Here is a 21,267-nt window from a genome sequence, read left to right as displayed (position 1 = left end):
TTGCATAGTGCTGCTCTCCCCATCCCCAGGCATCGTGCCACGCCAGCCAGGCAGTCTCTGTCCCCCAGCCAGCTGGGGCAGAGGGGAAACAGCCTCAGTGACAGCAGCCTGGGGCCTGCTGCAGCCATGTCTCTATGGCTTCCAACCCTGTCGCTGTCCTTGTCAACAGGATAAAACAGGCAGCAAGAAGTAGAACCCGAGACCAGAGCTTATCTCAGGGGACAGGACTGGAGGGGAGCACCAGCCCCTCTGTCCCCCAGCTGTGCCCTGGGTCTCAGTGCAGGTAGTAACTCACTCACTCTTGTTCTTCCAGCAGTCAGCAGAAAATGGAAAGAGACTGAGAATTCACAGCTGTTCCCTCCTCCTGCAAAACAGCTCTTCTTCAAGCCCCAGCTGCCTTTGTCCATGTGGCATGAGGCCACATGCAGAGCAAGGCTCCGGAGCCAGCCCCAGCCCAGGGCTGGCAAAGTTGCCACCCCAGCAGCAGCACACTCCTGCCCCGAGTCTCCCTCTGGGAGTCTGGATGGAAAGTAGCACTTGTGACACACACAGCAACGGGAACAGCAGCAGTCATGTCAGCGTGAAGCAAACATGGCATTGCTTACAAGGTGCAGCAGCAAGGTGTGCTGGGGACTAACCCCGCACAGAGCCTAGATGATATCTGTCTCCCTCTCTATGCCGACATACTTCAGGGCATCTGCCTGGCTGTACCTACAAGACAGGAAAGTCTCAGCTGCTGTAATGACCTTCCGTGCTCCCTGCAAACGTGCGCACAGAAAGCAGGGTCAACCGTGCAGCCCAGTCCCCAGCTGGCTGCTCCCCAAGGTACCTGTAATCAAAGAAGAGCTCCTCTCCTGCCTGGATGGCTCTCTTGGCAAAGATCCCTATCCGGTGGTCTCCATTCACCATCACAACTGCAACCAGAGAGACAACATCAGAGATGTGCACCTCCAGCTCAGGCCAGGAGGTCATGCAGCACTTTTGCCCTGTCTGGCCAGTTGCTGGCCCCCGGGGCCACGGTAACCGAGCTCCTGCCTAGCAGGAACAGGGTGCTCCCCAGTGAGCTCCCAAGCAGCAACCCCTCCTTGTGAGGCGAGGGCCACCACAGAGCTGAGCGGGACCCTCACCAGCAGCAACATGATTTGCTGCAGAGCCGGGGAGACTTTGTCCAGGTCTTTGAAGTTCTTCTGCTCCCACAGGCTCAGGCTGATTTGGGACCCTGGAGTATCCACTGCAATCCTGGAGCTGAGCAGCACCCCAGAGAACCTTCCCCCACCAAGATCTGACTGGGCAGGGATATCTCACCTTTGGCATAGCAATTGGGGTTCACTGAGTGATTGGCAAAGCGGATTTTATTTCCTTTGCGGGTGGCATCAACAACAAAATCTATTAAGAAAAAAAAAAAAAGAAGAAAAAACTGTAGTGTATAGACAGGCTGGCTGCTCGGCAACAGATGGGCTGAGACTGCCTGCCTGGCCACCAGCCCCCTGCCAGGAAGCCGAAGTCTCCTCCACCCCTCCAAGCCCCAGGTGAGTTACCGTTGTTGAGGTTGAAGAGAAAGCTGGACATGTACTTGTCATAGACCTTCCCTCGCCGGTCAGCCTCATCCTGTGAAATAAGCTGGAGAAGAAGAAGGCCTTGAGAGACTTGGCGCCTGAGGCACAGCAAGGATCACTGGGAGGAGCAGTGCTCACCTACCTCCTGGAAACACCCTCCCACCGTCCCACCCCACGGGCAGGGGCTTGCCAGGGCTCCCAGGGAGGGAGCAGAGAGAAGAGCTGGGCTGACAGGGAGCAGCACATACATGACATGCTCCTCCATGGTGGAGTGCCTAGAGGTACTGAGATGGGTCCCCAAACGGTGCAAGATTCAATCTCTAAACCTGTCAGAGCGAGCCCGTGGCTATTGCCATGCTGGGGAAGACACGCTGGCCCTGCTGGCCCAGCAGCCAAAGGAGGCACTCCCACTAAACGCAGCCTCCCGAGCATGCAGCACAGCAGCCCCAGCATGGGCAGAAGCACTGACCTCACCACAATACTCGGAGATGAACTCATTCTTCTGTACGGATTCCTTGATGAAAGTCCCCCAGCCGGCAACATCTGACGGCGCCAGCAACAAATGCTGAAGCCAAGGTGGAAAGGAATTGTTTAGAGTTGGCAGGCCCACCCCGCCCCTCCCCGCACACAGAGATCACAGTCCGTGCATCAGGCAGGCCAGAAAGCAACACTGAAGAGCTCTCCACCTCCCAGCACAGTTGCACGCACCAGGGTTAGGACAGTGCCAGGAACAGCCATGCTGTGCTGGCTGCCACGCTCGGAGTCCCAACATCACAGGGTCAAGGAGCAAAGGGAAGCCAGTGACTATCCAGCATCCCCTGTTTAAGGTGACACACAGCTCCCTACAGACTTCCATGTCATAGCACCATTAGGCCGGAGCTGCACATTACTTGACACCCACTAATTTGCATCTTCTTCTGAATTTTTATCTTTTTTTGTGCAGTCCCTTGCCCTGACCATCAGAAATCAAAACTAAACCTTTCTCTGGAGTAATGTTTTACACTCCCTTGCTCTCACCCATCCTCATATAACTCCCACCGTCTGATTTTCACATCCATAATCCATACCCCATTAAGTGCTAAGAAGCCCGGGGCAGAGCAGCTTCCCTTCCAAATCTCCCTCACTCAGACAGCTGTGGGTGGCTCGCACAGCCTCTCCCATGCAGCAGGAGTACTGTTTAACATCAGCTCTAGCCTGAGGCAGTCCCCTGCCAGAGTCCGGACCCATGCTGCTGTCGCTACCTTTTTGAGACCTCGCTGGATGCTGCAGTTCTTGCAGGACACCACCTTGCAGTCCCAGTGCTCCGAAGCGCCGCAGGTCAGGCAGAGATCCGGATCGCATTCCCGCACAGCCAGGTAGCATGGGCACTGCTTGGTGTTGCACTGGGTTTTACAGCGGCAGCCTGGGAAGCGGTTCTGACCTGCAGCAACACAGCCCACAGTTTTGCACCATGAGGTTTTTCAGAAAAGAGAGGGGCCATGCAATGTCCTTGCCCCACAGAAGCTCCTCCCAAGCCAGGTCTCACCCTGTCAGACCCTGGGCTGGTACAGAACTAAGCCTGTCTGGGACCAAGGGCCACGCTGCCTGCACATCACCCTGTTAACATAAAGAAGGGTGGCTTTATGCTAATAAAGAGCTCTACATCCACTCTCCTCTGGGCAGCAAAGGCAGGAGCCCCCAATCTGCCCTTCCGCCCCCCAAAGTCACCAGGACAGCGCTCACTAATGACACAACGAGACAACGTGAATGTGAGGCAGTCCAGGCACCCAGGAGCTGGAAGCAAGCCACAGGAACACTGTGTGCACAGGAGCTTTGAGAACCGCTCACCCCTAGCAGAGCACAGACCATGCACAGGGTCCTTCCTATCTGCATGGCTGGAGATGCTGATCTACCTCGTGGGACTAATTATGTGCAGTTTGAAAACATACTACTCTCATAATATAAACATAACAGATGAGTACAGAGACTCTCAGAGCCGGAGTTGGCTCCCTGTCACCCTGTAGTCCTTCCAGCCCAAGCTGTGTCATAACCCTTAACGAATCCACCCTCTGAAGCACGACCGATGTGGGCAATCTCCATTGCAGAGCTGGGAATGGAAGCCCAGAAGAAGAAAAATAACCATGGCAGAGCAGTGACCCAACTCCCAACCTAACTGCTGGCCACAATCATGCTCTCAGGGAACCAGCAGCATCACCTGCAGGTCGTTGATGCTGGATATAGACATGTGGACAAGCATTCTCTAACAAGAGGGAGTATCTCAGCTGCCGAAAGTCACAGGGCAGCATGGAACAGTTTCCCCTCGGACTTTAGCAGACTGATAATCAAACTGCTGCAGATGGACAGAGCAATGAATGCAGGAAAAAAGCAGGCCTCCAGCAAGTCCCAGCTCTGCACCCTCCCTCTGGTCTGTGTCAGGAGAGCTGGCTGCTTTCCTGCCCAATAGTCCTAGACTTCTCCTTACAATCAGGGTTGCACTGGCAGAACTTCTCACAGAAATTCTGAGTCATGATGCAAGGGCAGGAGCTGTCACAGGGATGCTCAGGGTGGTCACAGGGCTGGTAGTTGTACACTTGGGTAGGTGAATTATCTAGAACGAAAGGAGAAATGCCCAGATTAGAAGCTGCACATTGCAAAAACGTTTGGAAGCGGCACACCCAGGGCTCCGCAGCAGGGAAGGTGCAAGCTCCCCGTTTGCCTGCAGAGGGCAGGGAGCCCAGCAGCGCCCAGCGCGGCAGACACACAGCTGTGATGAGCGACACATGGCACACGCCTGCTCTGCCCTGAACAGCCCATTTCACAGCGGGGCTGCATGCCAAACCTCAGCCTCCGCTCTGGCTGGAGCAAGACCGCACCGCACGTACTGCCTCAGCGGGAGCACTGGCCATTCCCACAGCACTGCCGCAGTGGGACCGGCCCACGGCACCCCGAGGAGCCCAGCTCGGGGGAGCTGCTCCCCCTCTGCGCTGCTGCAGCTGCGGGGCTGCACAGCGGGACGCGGCCGTCCCACCACGTCAATCAGAGCCGGAGAACTCGATCCCGCGGGCGAGTGGCCTTGCAAACCTCGCGTGACGCAGCCACAGCAAACGCTACCTTTCTTCAGCTGGATCTTCCTGCAGTGCGCAGCCCACAGCCTGGAAGAGAAACAGACAGGGTCTGAGGGGACGCAGGAGCCTCCGCCAGGAAGAGTCGGCCATGGCTGCTCGGCACCGCCGGTCAGCACTGCAGCGGGAGATGGGCGACTCCAGCAAGGCTGTCTGGCAGCTTCATGCATTAACAACCAGCCAGCCATAAAGCAGAGAATGATGCAGCTACAGCATTATTTAAGGCAAATGCTAGAGCCAGAATAACACTGGACACACTGGGATCAGCACACAAAAAGTAGGTTATAAATAAGGGAGCTGAGGCTAAGGCTGCTCTTAGGACAGCAGTACCAGCCCTCCAGCAGCAGTGTGGCACCACAGCTCCACACCGTGCTGCCCTCTCCTGTGGGGCTGAGCCCAGGGCCGCAGAGCCTCCCAGCCAGGGCAGCAGCCCTGGGCAGAGAGGGCAGGGGCCAGCGCCCAGCCAGCAGCACCAGCAGCCCTGTGTGACGGCGGGATGTCTGCGCAGATGGGAGCCAGATGGGGATTACCAGGAATGCTTTGGCACAAAAAGCAGTGGATCTGGTTGCATTTTAAGAACAAAACAAGCTTGTCCAACACTTGCCTATGCTTCCTTTTCTTCTTCTGGGATGGATTCATTAATTCGTTTGTTGGCAGTTTTGTTATAAGTGATTCTTTCACTGCGAACTGAAAGACCTACCGAAGAACAGAAGCAAGAAGAATAAAGGTCGGTGTACTCAAGTTGTTTTTACTTAAAGCATAAATACATAAAGCATAAAGCCCTGCATAAGCAAGCACACACAGTGGGGCTCCCAGTCCCTTGACCAGAAAGCAGCCAGTTCTGCCCCCAGTTTCACTGATCATGGCCCTCACTGCTTCTCTTGCCTGGGAAACACGTGCCTGCTCTGCCAGTGTGCCCTGCCTCAGACAAGGCACTCTGGAGGAAGCTAAGAGCACCAGTCACGCACAGGGCTCATTCTGCAAACGGCAGCAGTACTGCAAAATAACAACACTGAACTCCACAAAGTGTTGATGCAACACATTCCTTGAGGCGGTTTGTGGCAGAGAAGAAAAAACAACAGGCAAGCAGCAGCGAAGGCCTCCCCCCTGCCACGGGGCCAGGCGCTGCAGTGCCTGCCCTCTCCAGGCACCCACCTGCTTGCACGTCTTTGTTCCCAGCAGCCTGGCAATCGAGCAGAAGTTGTTGAAGTAGGTCCCGTGGAAGACACGGAAGAGTGACTCCTCAGCTCCCGTCCACTCAACAGGCTCCTGTGGCGTCTCCACCGCAAACAGCTGGGAGGAGGCTGGGCTCAGCTTCTGCTTGGTGGGGGTCTGGCAGCGGGAGTTTGCCTCTGGCAGGAAAGGCAGACGTTAGGCCAAACACAACATGGGAGAACACACCCTTGCCATCACAGGTCCTGAGGGCAGCGGTCCCCCCAAAGTGCCTGACACCTTGCCCTCACCCCAGCCCCTACACCTCCCAGCAGTCCTGCACCACGCTCCCTGCTGCACGCTCCTGCCTCTAGTCAGGCAGCCCAGCGCTGGCACCAGTTGGGTCAGTGGCACTGGCCCCCTCGCAGCAAGGCAGCACTGCGGCCACTGTGTCACTCTCCCCTTCCAGGGCTGGCCCAGGACGGAGCCCCCCGACTAGGGCATCAGCACCAGAGAGGCCCGAGAACGAGGAAGCAACTTTCTCCTCTCCTGCCCGAGACAGGACCCAGATGCTTGGGAACCCTCTGCCCGCCCGGGAGCTCATTCTGCCCTGGCCACCATCACCACTTCCCTCAGCACGGCAGGAGCAGTTTGGTGCTCAGTCTGCAGCACCAAGGAAGCACTCACCCCTGGCAGACAAGGATAACATAAGATACCCTGGTCCACAGACAAGCCCCCCGGCCTCGACAGCCCCCGGCTACTGCTCTGTGCTGCCGCAGGGACAAGCGCACAGGCCAGCACTGCCCGGGCACTGCCCTGCCAGTGGCACTTTCCTCACACACAGCCAAGCAAGGTGCTCAGAGCTGAGGGCTCTTGGCTTTGCAGGTCCCAGCAAAGCTCTTGCTTTGCCTGGCAACATTCCTCCTTCCTGGGAGAGGACAACGAATCCCACAGCAGCAAGAGCAGGGCCTCATATCCCTCATGTTTGTTTAAGCCCAGCTGTAAACACCGACTCTGCTAACTCTGAACTCCACACCCTTGTGCGGGATGCAGAAGCAAGACACAGAGAGCCCCAGCTGCGAGGTGCTGCCTGTCATACCACTGCTCATACCACCAGAGGGGAGAGGAGTGTCTCTGGGGTGGCATCATACCCGACGAGCTAGAGGCCCACTCGTTGCCCGTGTCTCGGTCGCTGTCGCCCTCCCTCGTCTCAGCGACAGCGGAAGACGGGGTGTTTGAGCAAGAAGCACCCACCACGTGGTGCCTCCGGCGGCGCCGGCCTGAGCACTTGGACCTGGGGTTGTGCAGCGCAGCAAACTCCTTGGCTCCTTCCTGCAACCAGAGCAGAAGACAAGACGAGCGGCAGATGACCAGGTTGCGTAGAAAGGCTTCTCCACAGGCCCTGGGACAAGCCCTGCCGCCACCAAGAGAAGGTGGAAGACTTGCCATGCGTGGTCACTTCAGCTAGTGCCAAGGCCCTGCCAGCACATTCCCGCTTTGCTTCCTTTAGCACTGCTGACCGGTCAGAAGAGGTTCCCTGGCCCTCCAGTCCACTCCCCTGCCTCTTGCCCTGGCAATGAAATTCTCCTGGCCTCTTCCTCTGCTCCAGCCCTGCAGCTCCCCGGGACCCCCTGTATCTGAGCCAGGTGACCAGCTCCAACTCCACCAAGCACACCCACCTCCCTGCAGCCAGCTCTTCTGACCTGCAGCTCTCATCCCTGGTAACACAGCTAGGCTGTATTTCTGAAACATCATTTTTAAAATAGTTTGAGTCTTCCTCATATATGCTAGATTCCTTCCCCAGCATTTTTAACGGGGGCTTCATTTTTCAAACACTGCACTGAGTCCAGAGAAGTAATTTGTCACCACAGTTTCCCATCTGCTAGCTATGAAATTAGTGTTTGTTGGAGATTTGCTAAAATATGCATCTGGTAAGGTCTGTATGTGGATTCATGCTCCCCTGAATCCAATGAGGATTAGAACTAATTCTCAAAAATCATCAAAGTTGTGAAAAGGACCCACAGAGTTCTGCAGAGCAGGGCTGGCCAGGCCACTTCTCTCGTGGTTTCAAAAGCAGCAATGCAGAAACATACCAGCCAGAGGAAACAGTCTGCTCCGCAAGGATCTGGCTCGATCTTGGTCTCTCTATTCTTTCGTTTGTACACATTAGGAGTAGCATGAAAAGCTGAAAAAATAATAGGTATCTTTACTATTAGCATCCTCCAAGGGTCTTCCCCTATGCTGGAAGGGATGGGGCAGCACGAACTCAGTGAAGGTAAGTGGGAGCCTGAGGCAGTCAGCAAGAGTGCCCAAGCAAACTCTCCCAGCAGCAAGGAATGAGGTGGCAGGACCTCCTGGACAGCCCTGCTCCAACCCATGACATGGACTCAGCAGCACTGGGGGAGCATTTGGGAAGGAGAGGCCATAGGAAAAAGATCTGCTTTCACACTAGGAAAAAAAAAAAAAAAAAGACCACATGATCTTAATATTATATCTTTTAATAAATAATTCACTGGAAGGAGTCCTGTGACTTTCCAAAGAAGCCCTTAGACCTGGGAAACAGCAGGTCCAACAGCTAACCAGTATCCAAAAGGCTTTGGCAGGACAAACTGCATGACTAAGATGAAGCTGTAAGTTCCAGTGAGGCAATAAAACACAGGGGCATGTCCAGACTTTGCAAGTGAAACATTCATGCCTTTCCCTGATGAGCTTCTGCAAAGCAATGGTAAAGTCTAGTTGCAGCAGTATCTCTGGCACAAACTGCCAGGAAGCTCGAACGCGGAGTGCTGAACAATGGTGAGAAAAAGGGGACGGCCACGCAGGTCAGTTTACCATCCATTTGAGAAAATGAGTGGAGCCATCTTTACATAAGGCTTCTGGGCACCTGTCAGCTCCTAAGACTCCACTGCAAACTCCGGGGAGGCACCACCCTCTAAAGACTGCAGCACAGACACTAAGCAAGGCATACAGAGGTATGCAGCACTGAGGAAAAATGAGGAGAAAAGGGCTCTAGGGAAGCGTCCGGCCGAGACTGCACTTACGATGCAAAAAACAGTCGTATTTGAAGCAGCGGCGGCAGAAGAGGGTGTGGAAGGAGTGCAGGGACTGCTCTCGCTGGACTGACTTCGCACATGGCCCGTCTATGTTGGGAGTGCACTGTGGCGGCAGCACGTTCGGGTCTGACACTTCCGTGAGCTCCCGGTACCTATTCAACAAACAGAAACACCCACAGATGTGCGTGCTTTCCTAATTTAGCACTTTTTACACGACTACATTACTATCTGGGCCAGTAGAACTCTGGACCAGATACCCTGAGGTTAAACTAAAGTTTTTAACGCTCAAAAATTGCTCTGCTCACAGCGCCTGCAGCCAACTGAGCTCTACTTTCTGGTCAGAGCACAGTGCTGTTTTCCAAAATACCAATTTCAACTGTTACTAACAAAGGTAACAGACAACTAAGTAGAGATCTTCTACCTCTCTTTCATATCATCTGGGAAGCCATACTCAGGAAACATAGAAGAAATAGCAGTGAATATCATGTCGTTTGGAAACCGCTTCTTCGAACACTTCTTGTTACCTAAGAAAAAGAAAAGGGACAATCCCTCAGTTAAGCTGGATGTGAATGTGTCTTTCCTTCTTCTACAGAGAGCAATTCCAGTAGGTGTTCAGGATTGCATTTTAAGAGACAGAAATGTAATCCCATGTACAACAGATAAACCTTTGTCCTGCAACTAGGCTAAGGCATTTCCAGATGCAACGCACTCTGCCACTTTTGGAGTAGCATAACCCACTGATGGAAGTACTAATGATTTCATAAGGACGATTACGATTTATTTCTACCAAGACAGGATTTGCAGACAATGCTTTTCTAGATCTACGAAAGGTCCTGGTATTTGTGCTACCCGTATCACTATAAACCAAAGACAAAGACCAAACAACCAGTCAGCATTCCTAAGGTCATGCAGGACACATGAAAATACAAAAAACCAGAGCTTCCTCTATGCAACGAGAACTCCAGGTGGCACAGGAGAGGGAAAAGAAATACTAATACAGGAGAAAAAATACACAGGTTTGGAAGGGATTTGAGAAGGTCCACCTCCCTGGCCTACAGCAGAATCAGATCTACCTAAAAACTTACTGACAGATGGTTGCCAGACCAGCACTTTAAAACCTCCAAGAGCAGAGATCCCATAGCCGCCTCAGATTTGCTACTGCACCCCAGTGCTTTGCTAATCTTACCATGGTTTTCCACATGACGCATCTAAATTCTTCCTCACCACACTTTAAGCTGGTGACTTCTTATCCTGTCCACAGGGAACAGTGAGAATAAACGACTTCCCTTCTGCTTTGAACTACCATTCCAGAACTCGCCAGGCTCGTTATGGCCTTTGGCGACACATTAATAACCAAGAGTGATAGCACAAGAGCACTGGCCAGCTACTTGGGCAGGGCAGGATGGAAATATGATGAACACAGCCCCAACTTCTGTGGCCAAACCAACCTTCCACTGCAATTCGCTTTCTTTTCCTTGTGACTGGCAGCTCCTCTTTCCCATCCTCCGCTTTAACCTCAGAATCATTGTGTCCTTCCTCTTCCTCATCCGAGTACTGATTCAGAGCATTCACTAGCTCCAAGAACACAGCATCACTGATGAGGACTGACCCGGAAATCATTTCTGAAACAGAGAGATGTCAGCCAGTTTGTGGGAGTGCCATCATCTTTCACACTCCTCAGAGTGGTAAATCACAAGCCAGCCACACAACATTGCCTTCCTCCCTCCAGGCAGAGTTTTATGATGGGGTAGGCAGCACTGTAAGGAAACACACTGGCTTTTCATTTCTGAAAAGACTGATTAAAGTCTTGGCTAAGGTCAGAAGCAAAAAGATATTACTGAGGTCCTCCTAACCTCTAGCACATTTTTCAGCACCCCAGAGCACTCCTGTGAACCATGAACAAGTGCATTGGCTCCAGAGCGCCCCAGGCCTGGAATGGAGCAGGATATCAAAAGGTACGAGTATGTCCTTGCCAACTAGAACAGCAGACATGTTCCTGTTTTTCTGCTCTAAGAGGTCCCACAGAAAAGCTGGTTACTGCTGCCACCTTTTGACTTCTTAACTACTTTGATAGGTTATTTGCAAGAGACTGAATGGACAGCGTTAACTGCTCCCAGGTTACCTTCCTCTCCATGAACCTTCCCATCATAGTTATTAATAAGTTCTTCGATGAAAGTTTCATCTTCTTCCTTCACCTCATCTCCCATGTAAGGGATATTGCACAGAACAGTTTCATCCTCCACCTGAAAAGAGATCAGATACAATTCAGAAAACCAGCACTTGCTGATTCCCAGCCAGGCTGTGTCTCTCAGGCTGCTCCTGTTCATTCAAACCTTCAGACAGCACAGTGCAAAGCAAAGGTTCAGCCTCCCCGGCTGCAGTTTCAGATATCTCATCACTGACATTTCATTGTTACCCCATGCCAGCAGCATGACTCTGACCCCTAAAAGTGCAATTTGCTTTAAAAAAAGAAGAGCTATGCCGCCAAGGCTTACAGAAACTCAGAAACACACACGTCGCCAAGAATAATCAGCAGACAAAAAATGGGAGAGAGATTGACTGTGTTAAAGGCAGAGTAGAACTGCAACAGTGAAAGGCAAACGGGTAACTCGCTCCCTGGAGGAACACAGCCAAAGCTGAGGAGCATTCTCGTGTTAACGAGGAGCAAGGACAATGGCACCAGCAACTGACCCTTTGCATTTACAGTCACTGGTGTCACACAACTCCCCGCGTCTGCTACTGGAGGCTTCAGAGAGCCCTGCATGTTACAGGAACATATCCACACCCCAGACCAGGCAAAGAGACAGGTTAGCCACAGACCACCTGTTTGTTTAACAAACAATCTTAGCTACGCCACACCAAAATCTACATTTTCTGCAATCACTCCCCACGCTGCTCTGATAGAGCAACTAATCCTCAGTAGCATCCCTACAACGAGACCAGAAAGGTAATCCAGTCACGAAGGAAAGGACCTGCCTAAAAAATAAAATTCCTCATTTAAAAGGGAAGACAAATCTTAAGAAAAAAATAAAAAAAACACCCCAAAAACATATTTACTCCTTGAAGCCTGTGAAATAATGATGGCCCTATCAAGGAGTCAGGTGTAAAGGAGAGACTAGCTGGGTAAGACAGCGTGGATATGCAGCTGTTTTATGGGATTCAACAAAACAAGCAACTAAAACAATACTTCCCGCCATCTCTCGAGCGGACATCACTTGAAATGAGTGGGTTGAAGAAGGCACAGTCACTCCACAGCCATGTAACAATTACAATTAATCACACCAAGATTTTGCACCCCAGAGCCTTCCTACATACCATGAAATTCTGCTGAAGAGGGGACCAGGAGTACATAATGGGCACGAGCGCCACTGTGTTCAGGGTCCTCATGTACAGCGTCTGACTTGGAAATCCCGGGAAAATGCTCTCAACAGTACACTGGAATACAAGTACAGAGAAGGGCAGTGAGGAAACTGCCCCTGGGAAGTCGTCACAGCCAGAGGGAAATCCCACTTCAGGACAAACACAGCAAAGCCCTGCATTCACTCTTTGCGACTCTTTCACAGGAAAGGCCTTTGGTTTGTTGGGTTTTTTTCCCCATTTCTGCATCCCAGAAGAGCGCAAGGCACAGCCTGACACTGACATAGGACAGCACACGTGAAAAATGATCCCGTATCCTCACAGCTCCCTGCAAAGCCCTGGGTCTAGTCCGCCCTTGCTGCTGCTGTGCCCCTTTTCCTCTCCACACCTGTTTTAGGAATGGGTGCCCGCTGACTGGCTTCATCAATTGCACAGGCTGGACTCGAAGCTTCTTCCAGTCTTCATTCAGAATTTGAGTCTTTTCATGAACCTTCGCAAAGTTGGCCACAAACAGAGCCTGGAACAAGGGAAAGCAGAACTCAAAATTTAAGAAGTCATGTTGAGAACACTAAAACTCCTCCTGAGATTTTGTTTCAAGTATCAAAATGTATGCAAGGCAGAGAATTTCAAATTGATGATACTCATTAGAAGAAATTCTAATTAAACTCAGCACTGGTACAAAGTGTACAAAACTGTGCTGAAAATCTACCCAACAGCCAGGAGCTTTTGGTAACTTCTGATCCCAGCTGACCTCTTCTAAAATCCTGCCTGCCAAAGAGAGGAGCATCAGCATAAGTCACCTGAAACCCCATCAACACTGAGAGGGATCAAGCAAGGAGATACTTTAAAGAACAAGTGGAAATGAGTCCTCTCACTGCAGTTATGCAAGCACTCAGCCAACAGACTTCTCTGTCTGTGCAACAGACCCTGACTGCACAGCTCTAAGCTGATAATGGAGCATGAGAAGTAGTCTCTCTTCAAACTTATCCAGCTTGCAACTAAAATATAGGTTTGCAATTTGCAGGATGAAGCACCCATCTGATAGCAGCTGAAATACTATAGGTAAAGCAAAGGCTTTAGGAGGTATCATTTCAGCTAGAGCTACCTTCGTTAGGTCTTTACCTTAGCTCCCATGTTTGCCTGAAACCTCTTGAGCTGCCGAAGACGCATATATTCAGACTTGACTTTTCTTTTCCAGTATATGATACACTTTGACGTTGGAGGGGTGGCGATTTCCATTTTTCTATAAAAATACATAAAGAATAAATATCAACAAATTGAGAGCTTAATCCTGTAAACAAGTGCTATTATAAAAAAAAATCCCTGTGGACTTTAACTGCATCATAGACTAACTAGTCTGCGTAAATCTGCACTCGTCCTGTTTATGGGACAACCAGGGCACAAAGAGCACGGGGAAGCCCGGGGAGCTCGTCGGCGGGGGCCGCAGCCGGGAGCGAAGCATGCTAACCGGGGCCGGGCCGCTCCTGCCGCCCCGACCCCCGCAACCTGGCTGCGGGCAGCGCCGTCCCGCCTGCCCCGGGCAGCAGAACGGAGCCCCGAGGGGCCCCGGGGAGGTGCTGGGCTCCCCGCCCTGCCCCGGGGACGCGCCGCTGGAGACGCGCGGGCCCGGCGGCGGCAGCGGCGGCTCCCGGCGCCTCCCGGCCGGGCTCAGCCCCGCGCCAGGCCCTGCTCGCCCCGCCCGGGACGGGACGGGCCCCCGCCAGGCCCCGGCCTGCGCTGCGAGCCCGGCCTCGGGTGGCGACAGCACTGAGGGGGCTCCCAACCCCAGCCCCGCCGCGCCAGCCGGGGCCGAGCGCCTCCCGCGGGGCCGCACGGCGGCTGTGGCGGCAGCGCAGAGCACGGGCCCGCGCCGGTGCCGCCGCCCGGCTGCGCCGGGGACACGCAGCGGAGCGGGCCAAGGCCGGCTGACGCCACGGGAGTGGGGGAGCTGTCCCGGCCCCGCGCGGCCACTGCCCCAGGCGGCCGGAGCCCCGCCCCCAGGCCCCAGCCGGTACCGCGGGCACCTCGCTGTCCCCCGAGGACCCCCGCGACCCCCGCCCAGGCCCCGCCCCCGCCCCGCACTCACCCCTCGGCCATCGCGCCGGGGGGAGGCCGCGCGCCCCTGCGCAGCCGCGCCTGCGCCGCGCCCGGCCCCGCCCCGGGAAGGCCCCGCCCCCGAGCTGCGGCCCCGCCCCCAGGCCCCTCTTCCCTCGCCGCCGCCGGTACCGGTCGGGCTGGGGGTGCAGAGGGCGCCTCTCGGCGGGATGCGGCCGCACGGGCCCTGCGTCGTTGTGGACCCGAGCCCGGGGCGGCAGGGCCCGGGTGGAGCCCCGCGGGGCGGGTCCGTTTCAGTCCAGAGAACTCGCACCGGCTGCGAGGAACGGGCCGACCCCGGCGGCTCCAGGACTGACGTCCGGCCCGCTCCGGTGTCTGCCCACGCTCGGGTGCACCCGGCCCCGTCTCCTCGCGGGCCCGACCCGACCCGACCCTGCTGCGGTCCCATAGGAACCCCTTGGCGGGGCAGCGCCCGTCCCCGCCCCGTCTCTGCCGCCCTACGGGCCCAGGAGGAGCCGGGACCGGCGGTGCTGCGCTCCCCGATGAGGCGTCCCGGCGGGGCCCCGTGGCCGCAGGGCGGCCAGGGACGGGCTCGGCGCCCCGGGGGGCGCGGGTGCCGCATCGCTGCAGCACGATGGCGGGGCCCCGGGCTTCCTGCGGCGGCGCCGGGCAGGAAGCGGCTGTTGGCGGCGGCCTTCCTGCTGCGGGGGCCCCGGCGGCGGGGAGCGGGCGGTGCTGGGCCTTGCCCCGGCGAGGACCCCGTGCCCCCGCTCCGGCCTCACCGCACGGAGTGCCGGCTGCTCCGACCCCGCCGGGCGAGAGCTGGGGGCTGCCCCGGGTCGGTGGCTCCGCGCCCCCGGGCGGTCCGGGGTCCCGCCGGGGTGACCGCGGGGGAAGCAAGGCCGGCCTGTGCCCGCAGCCCCGCATCCCGGCCCGGCCCGCACCCAACGGCTCCGGAGTTTCGCTGAGTCAGGCGGGCGGGAGCGCGGCGTCCCTCCGACCTTCCCGGGCATTGGCTCGGGAGCGAGTGGGCAGCGCCGGGCCGGGCCGGGAACCGGGATAAATCCGCGGGCGCAGCCCCAGCCCGGCCGCAGCGGTGCCGGCGCTGGGAGGATGCTCGTCGGGGTGCCGCTTCTCTGCTGCGTGCTCCTTCCTCTGCTCCAGCCGGGTAAGGGCAGCCCGGACCTGCTGCTGCTGTGCGGTGCGGCCCGGGGGTGGCAGCCGGGGCTGCACGGAGGCACCCAGCGGGGTCGGGCAGGGTGTTTGGGTGGGCAGCAAATCCCCAGAGGGTCCCTGGCCTGTTTCTCCCCTACACCCCAACACATCCATGCCGGGTGGCAGCTCCCTTGGCCCCTCCTGGCCTCCCCTCAGAGGGTGCTCTGGGCAGGGTTTGCCACACGCTTCCCTGCCCACAGGGTTGGTGTTTGCCCCGAAACTGCTCTGCTCCGTTTGCAAAGGCCAAGGCAGAGCCAGGAACCTCCTACTCCCCTTCTGTCTCCTTTGCTCAGTTACCTCTGCTGTGCTCAAGAGGGGTCTCTGGCGTGCTGGGGCCACTCCAGCTCGTGCCCCGAAGCCAGCTGGGCACTGGGGCTGTCACTGGCTGTGCAGCCCTGGCACTCAGTATCTCCTTGCTGCAGGGCATGGGGATACCAAGTACTGGGACCTTGAGGATGAAGGTAAGACCCTGGTGCCATTGACCCAGCGCGGCTCTGGCCCCGGCTGCCACAGCACCACCGTGGCCACGGGCTGTGATGCTGGTAGAGGTGGTGTCCGCACCCCTGGGGGATGGGCCCCTGCCCTTGCGTGGTCCCACAGGTCCTACCAGTGCTGATGGCACCATCTGTCCTTCCAGGTCACTATCTGTACCTGGACGAGGACGGTGAGTAGAGTTGCCCTCCTGTGATCCTGGCTGTCTTCCCCATCCACCCACAGACCTCGGTGGGTATCGTGCCATCTGTGCTGGGGCTCACAAGAGCCCAGGTCCCAGCCTGGCTGAGCCCATGGGGGCCCTGTGGCCACGGGCAGCCCTGGCAGCTCCAGCGTGGGACACCCAGGGCCACGTGTTGAACTCCCACATGGCAAATGAGGCACCTGGCCCATGCCAGGAAGAGCTGGGAGTGTTGCCCAGGGGTGACCACAATCAGCCCCCCAAAACCGGGCTTGGGGGGAGAGCTGGGAGTGGGACGGCATCCCAGGGTCTGGCTGGTGCTCCGCAGGACCGCCGGAGGCGCTGGGGGGGCTGGCCCGCTGCCAGGACACTTACCAGGACTGGATCTCCCTCTACTGCTGGGCCCCCTTCCATGCCACCCTCATGGCCACCCCTGAAGGCAGCCGCTGCCTCTGGGACCAGATCAGCAGGTGGGTCGGCGTCAGCCCAGGCAGCGCCGAATGCATGCTTGGAGCGGGGCCTTTGTGGGGCCGCTGCAGTGGACATGTCCTGGCAGGCCGGCCTCACGCTGTCCCCTCCACAGCACCTACAGTGCGCTCTCCAGCTGCACCCAGCTGCTGGCCCAGCTGCTCTCCTGCCCTTGGCCCAGCGACGTCCTCGATGCCTTCTTCCTGCAGGTCCATGCTGAATACTTCACCAACTGCACAGGGGCTGGGCCCCCTGGGCTGGGCGAGCTGCCCCCCAGGATGGCCGTGGCTGTGGCCATGGGGCTCGGCTGCCTCGTGCCCCTCGCAGCTGCCCTCACACTCAGCAGAGTCCGGAAAGGGGCTCAAACCCCAGCAGGCAGCTGCCCAGCCCCTGCTTGCCCCCACGCCTGCGAGGGCCCAGCAACAGCCCCCTTCCTTCCCAATCCAGGGAACTAACGAGTGGGCTGAGGGTGAGGGGGACAGGGCAGAGCAGGGTCTGGGGTCTGGGCGTCCCTGGGGGTGGAGCGGGTCCCATGGCACAGGGGGAGGCTGGGCCCGGGGCTCTGGATGCCTGCATATGCCCCAGGGGGAAGGGTCCCAGGCACTGGGGTCCTGACCCTGCAGGGACCGAGCCTCTTCCCCAGCACACTGGGGTGGGGGCTGGCAGGGAGCACTGGGGATGCCAGCCGGGGTGGGGAGAGCCCCGGGCCTTGGCTGGCAGCCACCGTCCCGTCCCTGCCCGTCCCTCCAGACGCCCCAGGACAGGGGCGGCTGTCCCAGCCCCAGGGCCGCGCTGAGATCATTGGGTGTCTCCCTGGCAGAGGCTCCCGCCGCCCGGCTGGAGGCTCCAGTGGCTCCAACAAAGAGCGGGACCAGGGGGCTCCAACCCTGGGGCCTCCAGAGCACCAGGGCCTGATGGCTTCCAGATGCAGCCGTTCGCCCGCGAATGGTCCTGCAGTGCCCTGGAGCAGCAGCTGCCGCAGCCCAGGAAGGGTCAGGCGGCTCTGCCCGGACGTTTGCTGCGGAGCGTGAAGCCCGGTGAAATCGTCTTTCTGCAGGAGGGAGGGTCCCTCCGAGCTGCGCTTCATTGTGCTCCGATTCACGCTCTGCGCGTCCCGCGGGCGGGCTGTTAAAGGGGAAGCTTTGTGCTCAAGCTCTGCCCCGAGCTAGAGGTGAAATGAGCTCACCCGGCCTCAGCCTGATCCTCAGGTGGGAACGCCACAGACCCACGGGGCTGGGGTCGTCCTCAGCAGCGCAGCTCTGCAGGGGGACGTGGGCCTCGCAGGCGGGAGGGGGCGGGAGGGGCTCTGGCAGAGCCGGGCGGGCGCCAGGCTGGGTGGTGCAGGAGGAAGGCGTCAGGGATGAGGACTGGAAACGTCGGTCAAGTCTCTGCCCTCTCCCCACCTCCCTGCCTGTGTTGGCCTTGCACCCGCGGGCAATTGGCGCCACTACCCTTCCCTCCCTGGCTGCAGGCAGGGGCTGGGGCTGCCCCAGTGATGCCAGCCGTGGGGCAGGTGCCCGGGTGAGCCAGAAGCTGTGGTGTCAGGACTGTGGGTCCCCCCACTGCCACCGCGCCCAGGCGGCAGCGCCTGTCCGGGGACATTACGCTTCCCCGTCCACTCCCCCCGGCTGCCGGGCTGCCTGCCCTCCACGCAGGAGACAAGGGATTTCACAACCCAGCCCAGACAGGATTAAAGAGAAATACACAAGTAAACAAATAGCGGCCTCGTAAAACTGGACGTGCTGCACGGGGAGCGGAGCCTCTGGGCCGCCGGGTGAGGCGCGGGCTGCCTGGGTGCCGGGGCGCGGGAGCGATGCCCGCGGGGGCCAGCACCGCGCTGCGCGGCAGCAGGGTCCCCCCCGGGAGAGCTGCTTTAAAGCAGTGCTGAGCAATCTCATTTTTCACACGTCTCCTGTAGTCAAACTGCCCCTGTCAGAGGAAAGGAGTTGCTTCCTGTTATTTCCATTGAAATACTTGTCCCGGTCGTTAGCCGGCAGGCTTTTGCAGGATGGCACCGCGCGCGCAGACAGGCTCCAGCCGGCTCTCCCGAGGGCTCCTGCTGCTCTGGGGTAAGTGCGTGGGGGGCCGCCCCAGGGCCGCGGCTGCCGGCGGCAGGAGGCTCTGCTCCTCACACCACCCCGCATGCGGCCACCCTCCCGCGTGTGGGGCCCAGGGCTGGGGTCTCGGCTCAGCCTGGCCCACCGCCCACCCCAGTGTGGGGCCATCCTGGCAGCACCGAGGGCGGCTGGGGTGGCTGTCGCCTGCGTGGCCAGGGGCTGGTGGCAGGCAGGCGACAGGCGCTGCGGGGCATCCTTCACCACGCTCGTCCACGATCTTTATGAAAATGACCCACAAGAATGGCTGGGGAGCCCTGAGAAGCCCCAGGTGGGGACAGAGGAGGGCTGGATGTGGCCGTCAGGGATGGGGCCAGGACAGGGCGGGCTGCCCTTGCCACAGCCACTTGTGCCAGCCCAGGAGCACGCCGTGGCCAGTGCCTGGCCATGCTGGAGTGCCCCATGAGCAGCCCGGGCAGGGCCCACTGGGCTGGCTCACCACATGACTGGCATCAGTGCCCCACACCATGGGCCCTCAGCCAAGGGCCGAAGATGGATGGGGTGGTTTCCTCGGGCCGTGGGGCTCTGGTGGGCCAGGTGGCGGGCAAGCGGCTGGCGGGGTGGAGGTGGCACATGCCCCACACCCGTGATAGGCTGTGCTGGGTGTGGGGCAGATGGTGGGTGGACAGGATCTGCGGCAGTGCTGTGCTGCAGCCCGCGCTTCCTCTTCCTGCCCCAGCCCCATCCGGCAGCAATGCAGCCACCCGGGGACATGGGGCGGCCCCTACGCTGGCTCTCCATGGGTTGGGGGCACAGCTTGCCCCTGTGCTGTGACTCTTGGCCCAGGGCCTGCAGCCCCCAGGCAGCCCCTCCAATCCCTTGGGCAGCTGCCCGCAGCCTGGCTGGCCCCCTCCCCACAGCTCCTGCCCATACAGGGCAGCATGGTTCTCCACGCCCAGACTGCCGGCTCCAGTGGCCCCGAGGGACATATCCCTCCTGCAGACCCCCGCCTTTGCCCAGGCAGCTCATGTGCATGGGGCCCTGCCAGTGCCTGTCCTCCACTGACCCTGTCACCTCCCCTCCACAGCGCTCCTGGGGACCGGGCTCTGCCATGCGGGTGCCGAGGTGGAGGGCTTTGGCCAGGATGCCAGGACAAGCCCACCTGTAGCCATGTTCAACTGGACGGCCCAGCTTGTGGGTGAGTGCTGGGGCTCAGCGAGGGCCGGGCAGTGCCGCGGGGCTGACGGTGCCCTGGCCAGGGCCGGCTCTGCACTGTGGGGTGACCCTCCCCTTTCCCCTGGCTGCACATTCTCTGTCCATCCCCAAAATAGCCAGGCTGTGCCACAGAGCCCTCCCCAGTGCTGGCCACAGTGGGGGCAGCTGGCAGCACCCTGCCGTCCAGCTGTGCTCCCAGGCATCGCTGAGGGGTCCAGTCCCCCACCGTGACTGCGTCCTCCCTGCCAGCCTGGGCATGGGTCCGGGTGCCAGGTGTCACCCGCCAGCCACTGTGGGCAGGAACAGGCTCTGGCCCAGGCATGCTGCCTGTGCTCAGTGCCTTTCCCCTGCAGAGGAGACGTACACCAACATCACGCAGAAGTGCTGGGAGTTCTTTGTCGACCTGATGAGGAACGTGACAGACTCGGAGCTGTGCGAGTGGAAAGTCATCAGCAGGTATGGCATGGCAGGACGGCCAGAGAGCCCTCCCAGGCAGCTCTGCAGAGGGGCAGAGGCTCTTACCAGTTCCGGCAACATCCTTGGCTGGGGAAGCTGTGTGTGGGGACCCTTCAATGGGGGTGTTGCTTGTGGCCCCTCTGTTCCCATGGCCACATGAGTGGAGCAGCTGCTGAGACAGTGAAGGTGTCTGATGGGGGCAGAGCCCCCAGCCTGTGCCAATGGGCCTCTAGCTTCCTGGACAGAAGGACCCAGGGCCACCTTCCCCTCCAGCAGCTCCTGTCTGTGTGGGGCTGCCTGGTGCAGGCAGCGGGGCACAGGGCAGTCCGAGGGGTGCTGCTGTGCTAGGCGGGGCTTGGGGCTGCCCAAGGGGTCAGTGCCTCTGGTGTCCCACAGCTGGCCTGTGCCCCCACATGTCCCTGTCCCCTCCCAGCACCCCGTGGCTCTCTCCCCAGGCCCTACAGCTTTCTGCAGGCCTGCCTGGAGGACTGGGCTGACCACCTGCGCTACGGCTACCCCAACGCGCTGGCGGAGCAGTACATCTTCCAGAGCCACCATCGCTACTTCCACAACTGCACCCTGGAGCAGCAGGTCTACTTCGACCCGCCTGAGGACGTGCTGCTGGCCATGATCATCGCTCCCATCTGCCTCATCCCCTTCCTGGTCACCCTGGTCATCTGGCGCAGCAAGGATGGCAAGGCCCAGTCCTAGCGCCGCTGCCCGGGCACCCGCAACTGATCGCTGGCCGCCCCAGGCCGCTGCCTGCAGCGTGCAGAAAGCGGGCAGCGGCAGCCCTGCGGGTCCTGCGCCCGGGCGCTGCCCCACGCTTCCCGCCTCCCCGGGCTGCGGGGTCGCCTGGCCGCTTAAGCAGCCCCGGAGGGGGGGCCGCCCGGGGGAGCTCCCGCGGTTAAT

General features: G+C 58.7%; 2 protein-coding genes across 2 annotated transcripts; one reads left to right on the top strand and one right to left on the bottom strand.

Annotated features, from left to right (window-relative positions):
- Positions 1–650: 650 nt before the first annotated feature.
- EZH1 (enhancer of zeste 1 polycomb repressive complex 2 subunit) lies at positions 651–13,476 on the bottom strand (the record flags this gene model as incomplete). Its single annotated transcript, XM_082010714.1, has 19 exons — positions 651–711; positions 830–914; positions 1,306–1,386; positions 1,539–1,620; positions 2,026–2,121; positions 2,798–2,976; positions 4,018–4,143; positions 4,647–4,687; positions 5,262–5,353; positions 5,813–6,009; positions 6,961–7,141; positions 7,903–7,994; positions 8,851–9,014; positions 9,284–9,386; positions 10,311–10,484; positions 10,985–11,105; positions 12,178–12,297; positions 12,608–12,736; positions 13,342–13,476. The coding sequence occupies 19 exons, from the start codon at positions 13,474–13,476 to the stop codon at positions 651–653; spliced, it is 2,259 nt and encodes a 752-aa protein (XP_081866840.1).
- Positions 13,477–18,638: 5,162 nt separating this feature from the next.
- RAMP2 (receptor activity modifying protein 2) lies at positions 18,639–21,066 on the top strand (the record flags this gene model as incomplete). The annotated part of the gene is made up of 4 exons (XM_082010723.1): positions 18,639–18,699; positions 19,772–19,882; positions 20,253–20,355; positions 20,811–21,066. The coding sequence occupies 4 exons, from the start codon at positions 18,639–18,641 to the stop codon at positions 21,064–21,066; spliced, it is 531 nt and encodes a 176-aa protein (XP_081866849.1).
- Between the last annotated feature and the right edge of the window lie 201 nt (positions 21,067–21,267).

This window comes from Phaethon aethereus, assembly GCF_964289735.1.
Source record: "Phaethon aethereus genome assembly, chromosome: 25".
Classification (NCBI taxonomy): Eukaryota; Metazoa; Chordata; class Aves; order Phaethontiformes; family Phaethontidae; genus Phaethon; species Phaethon aethereus.
The sequence above is the reverse complement of the archived record's forward strand: the minus strand, read 5'-3'. Positions and strand labels throughout refer to the sequence as shown.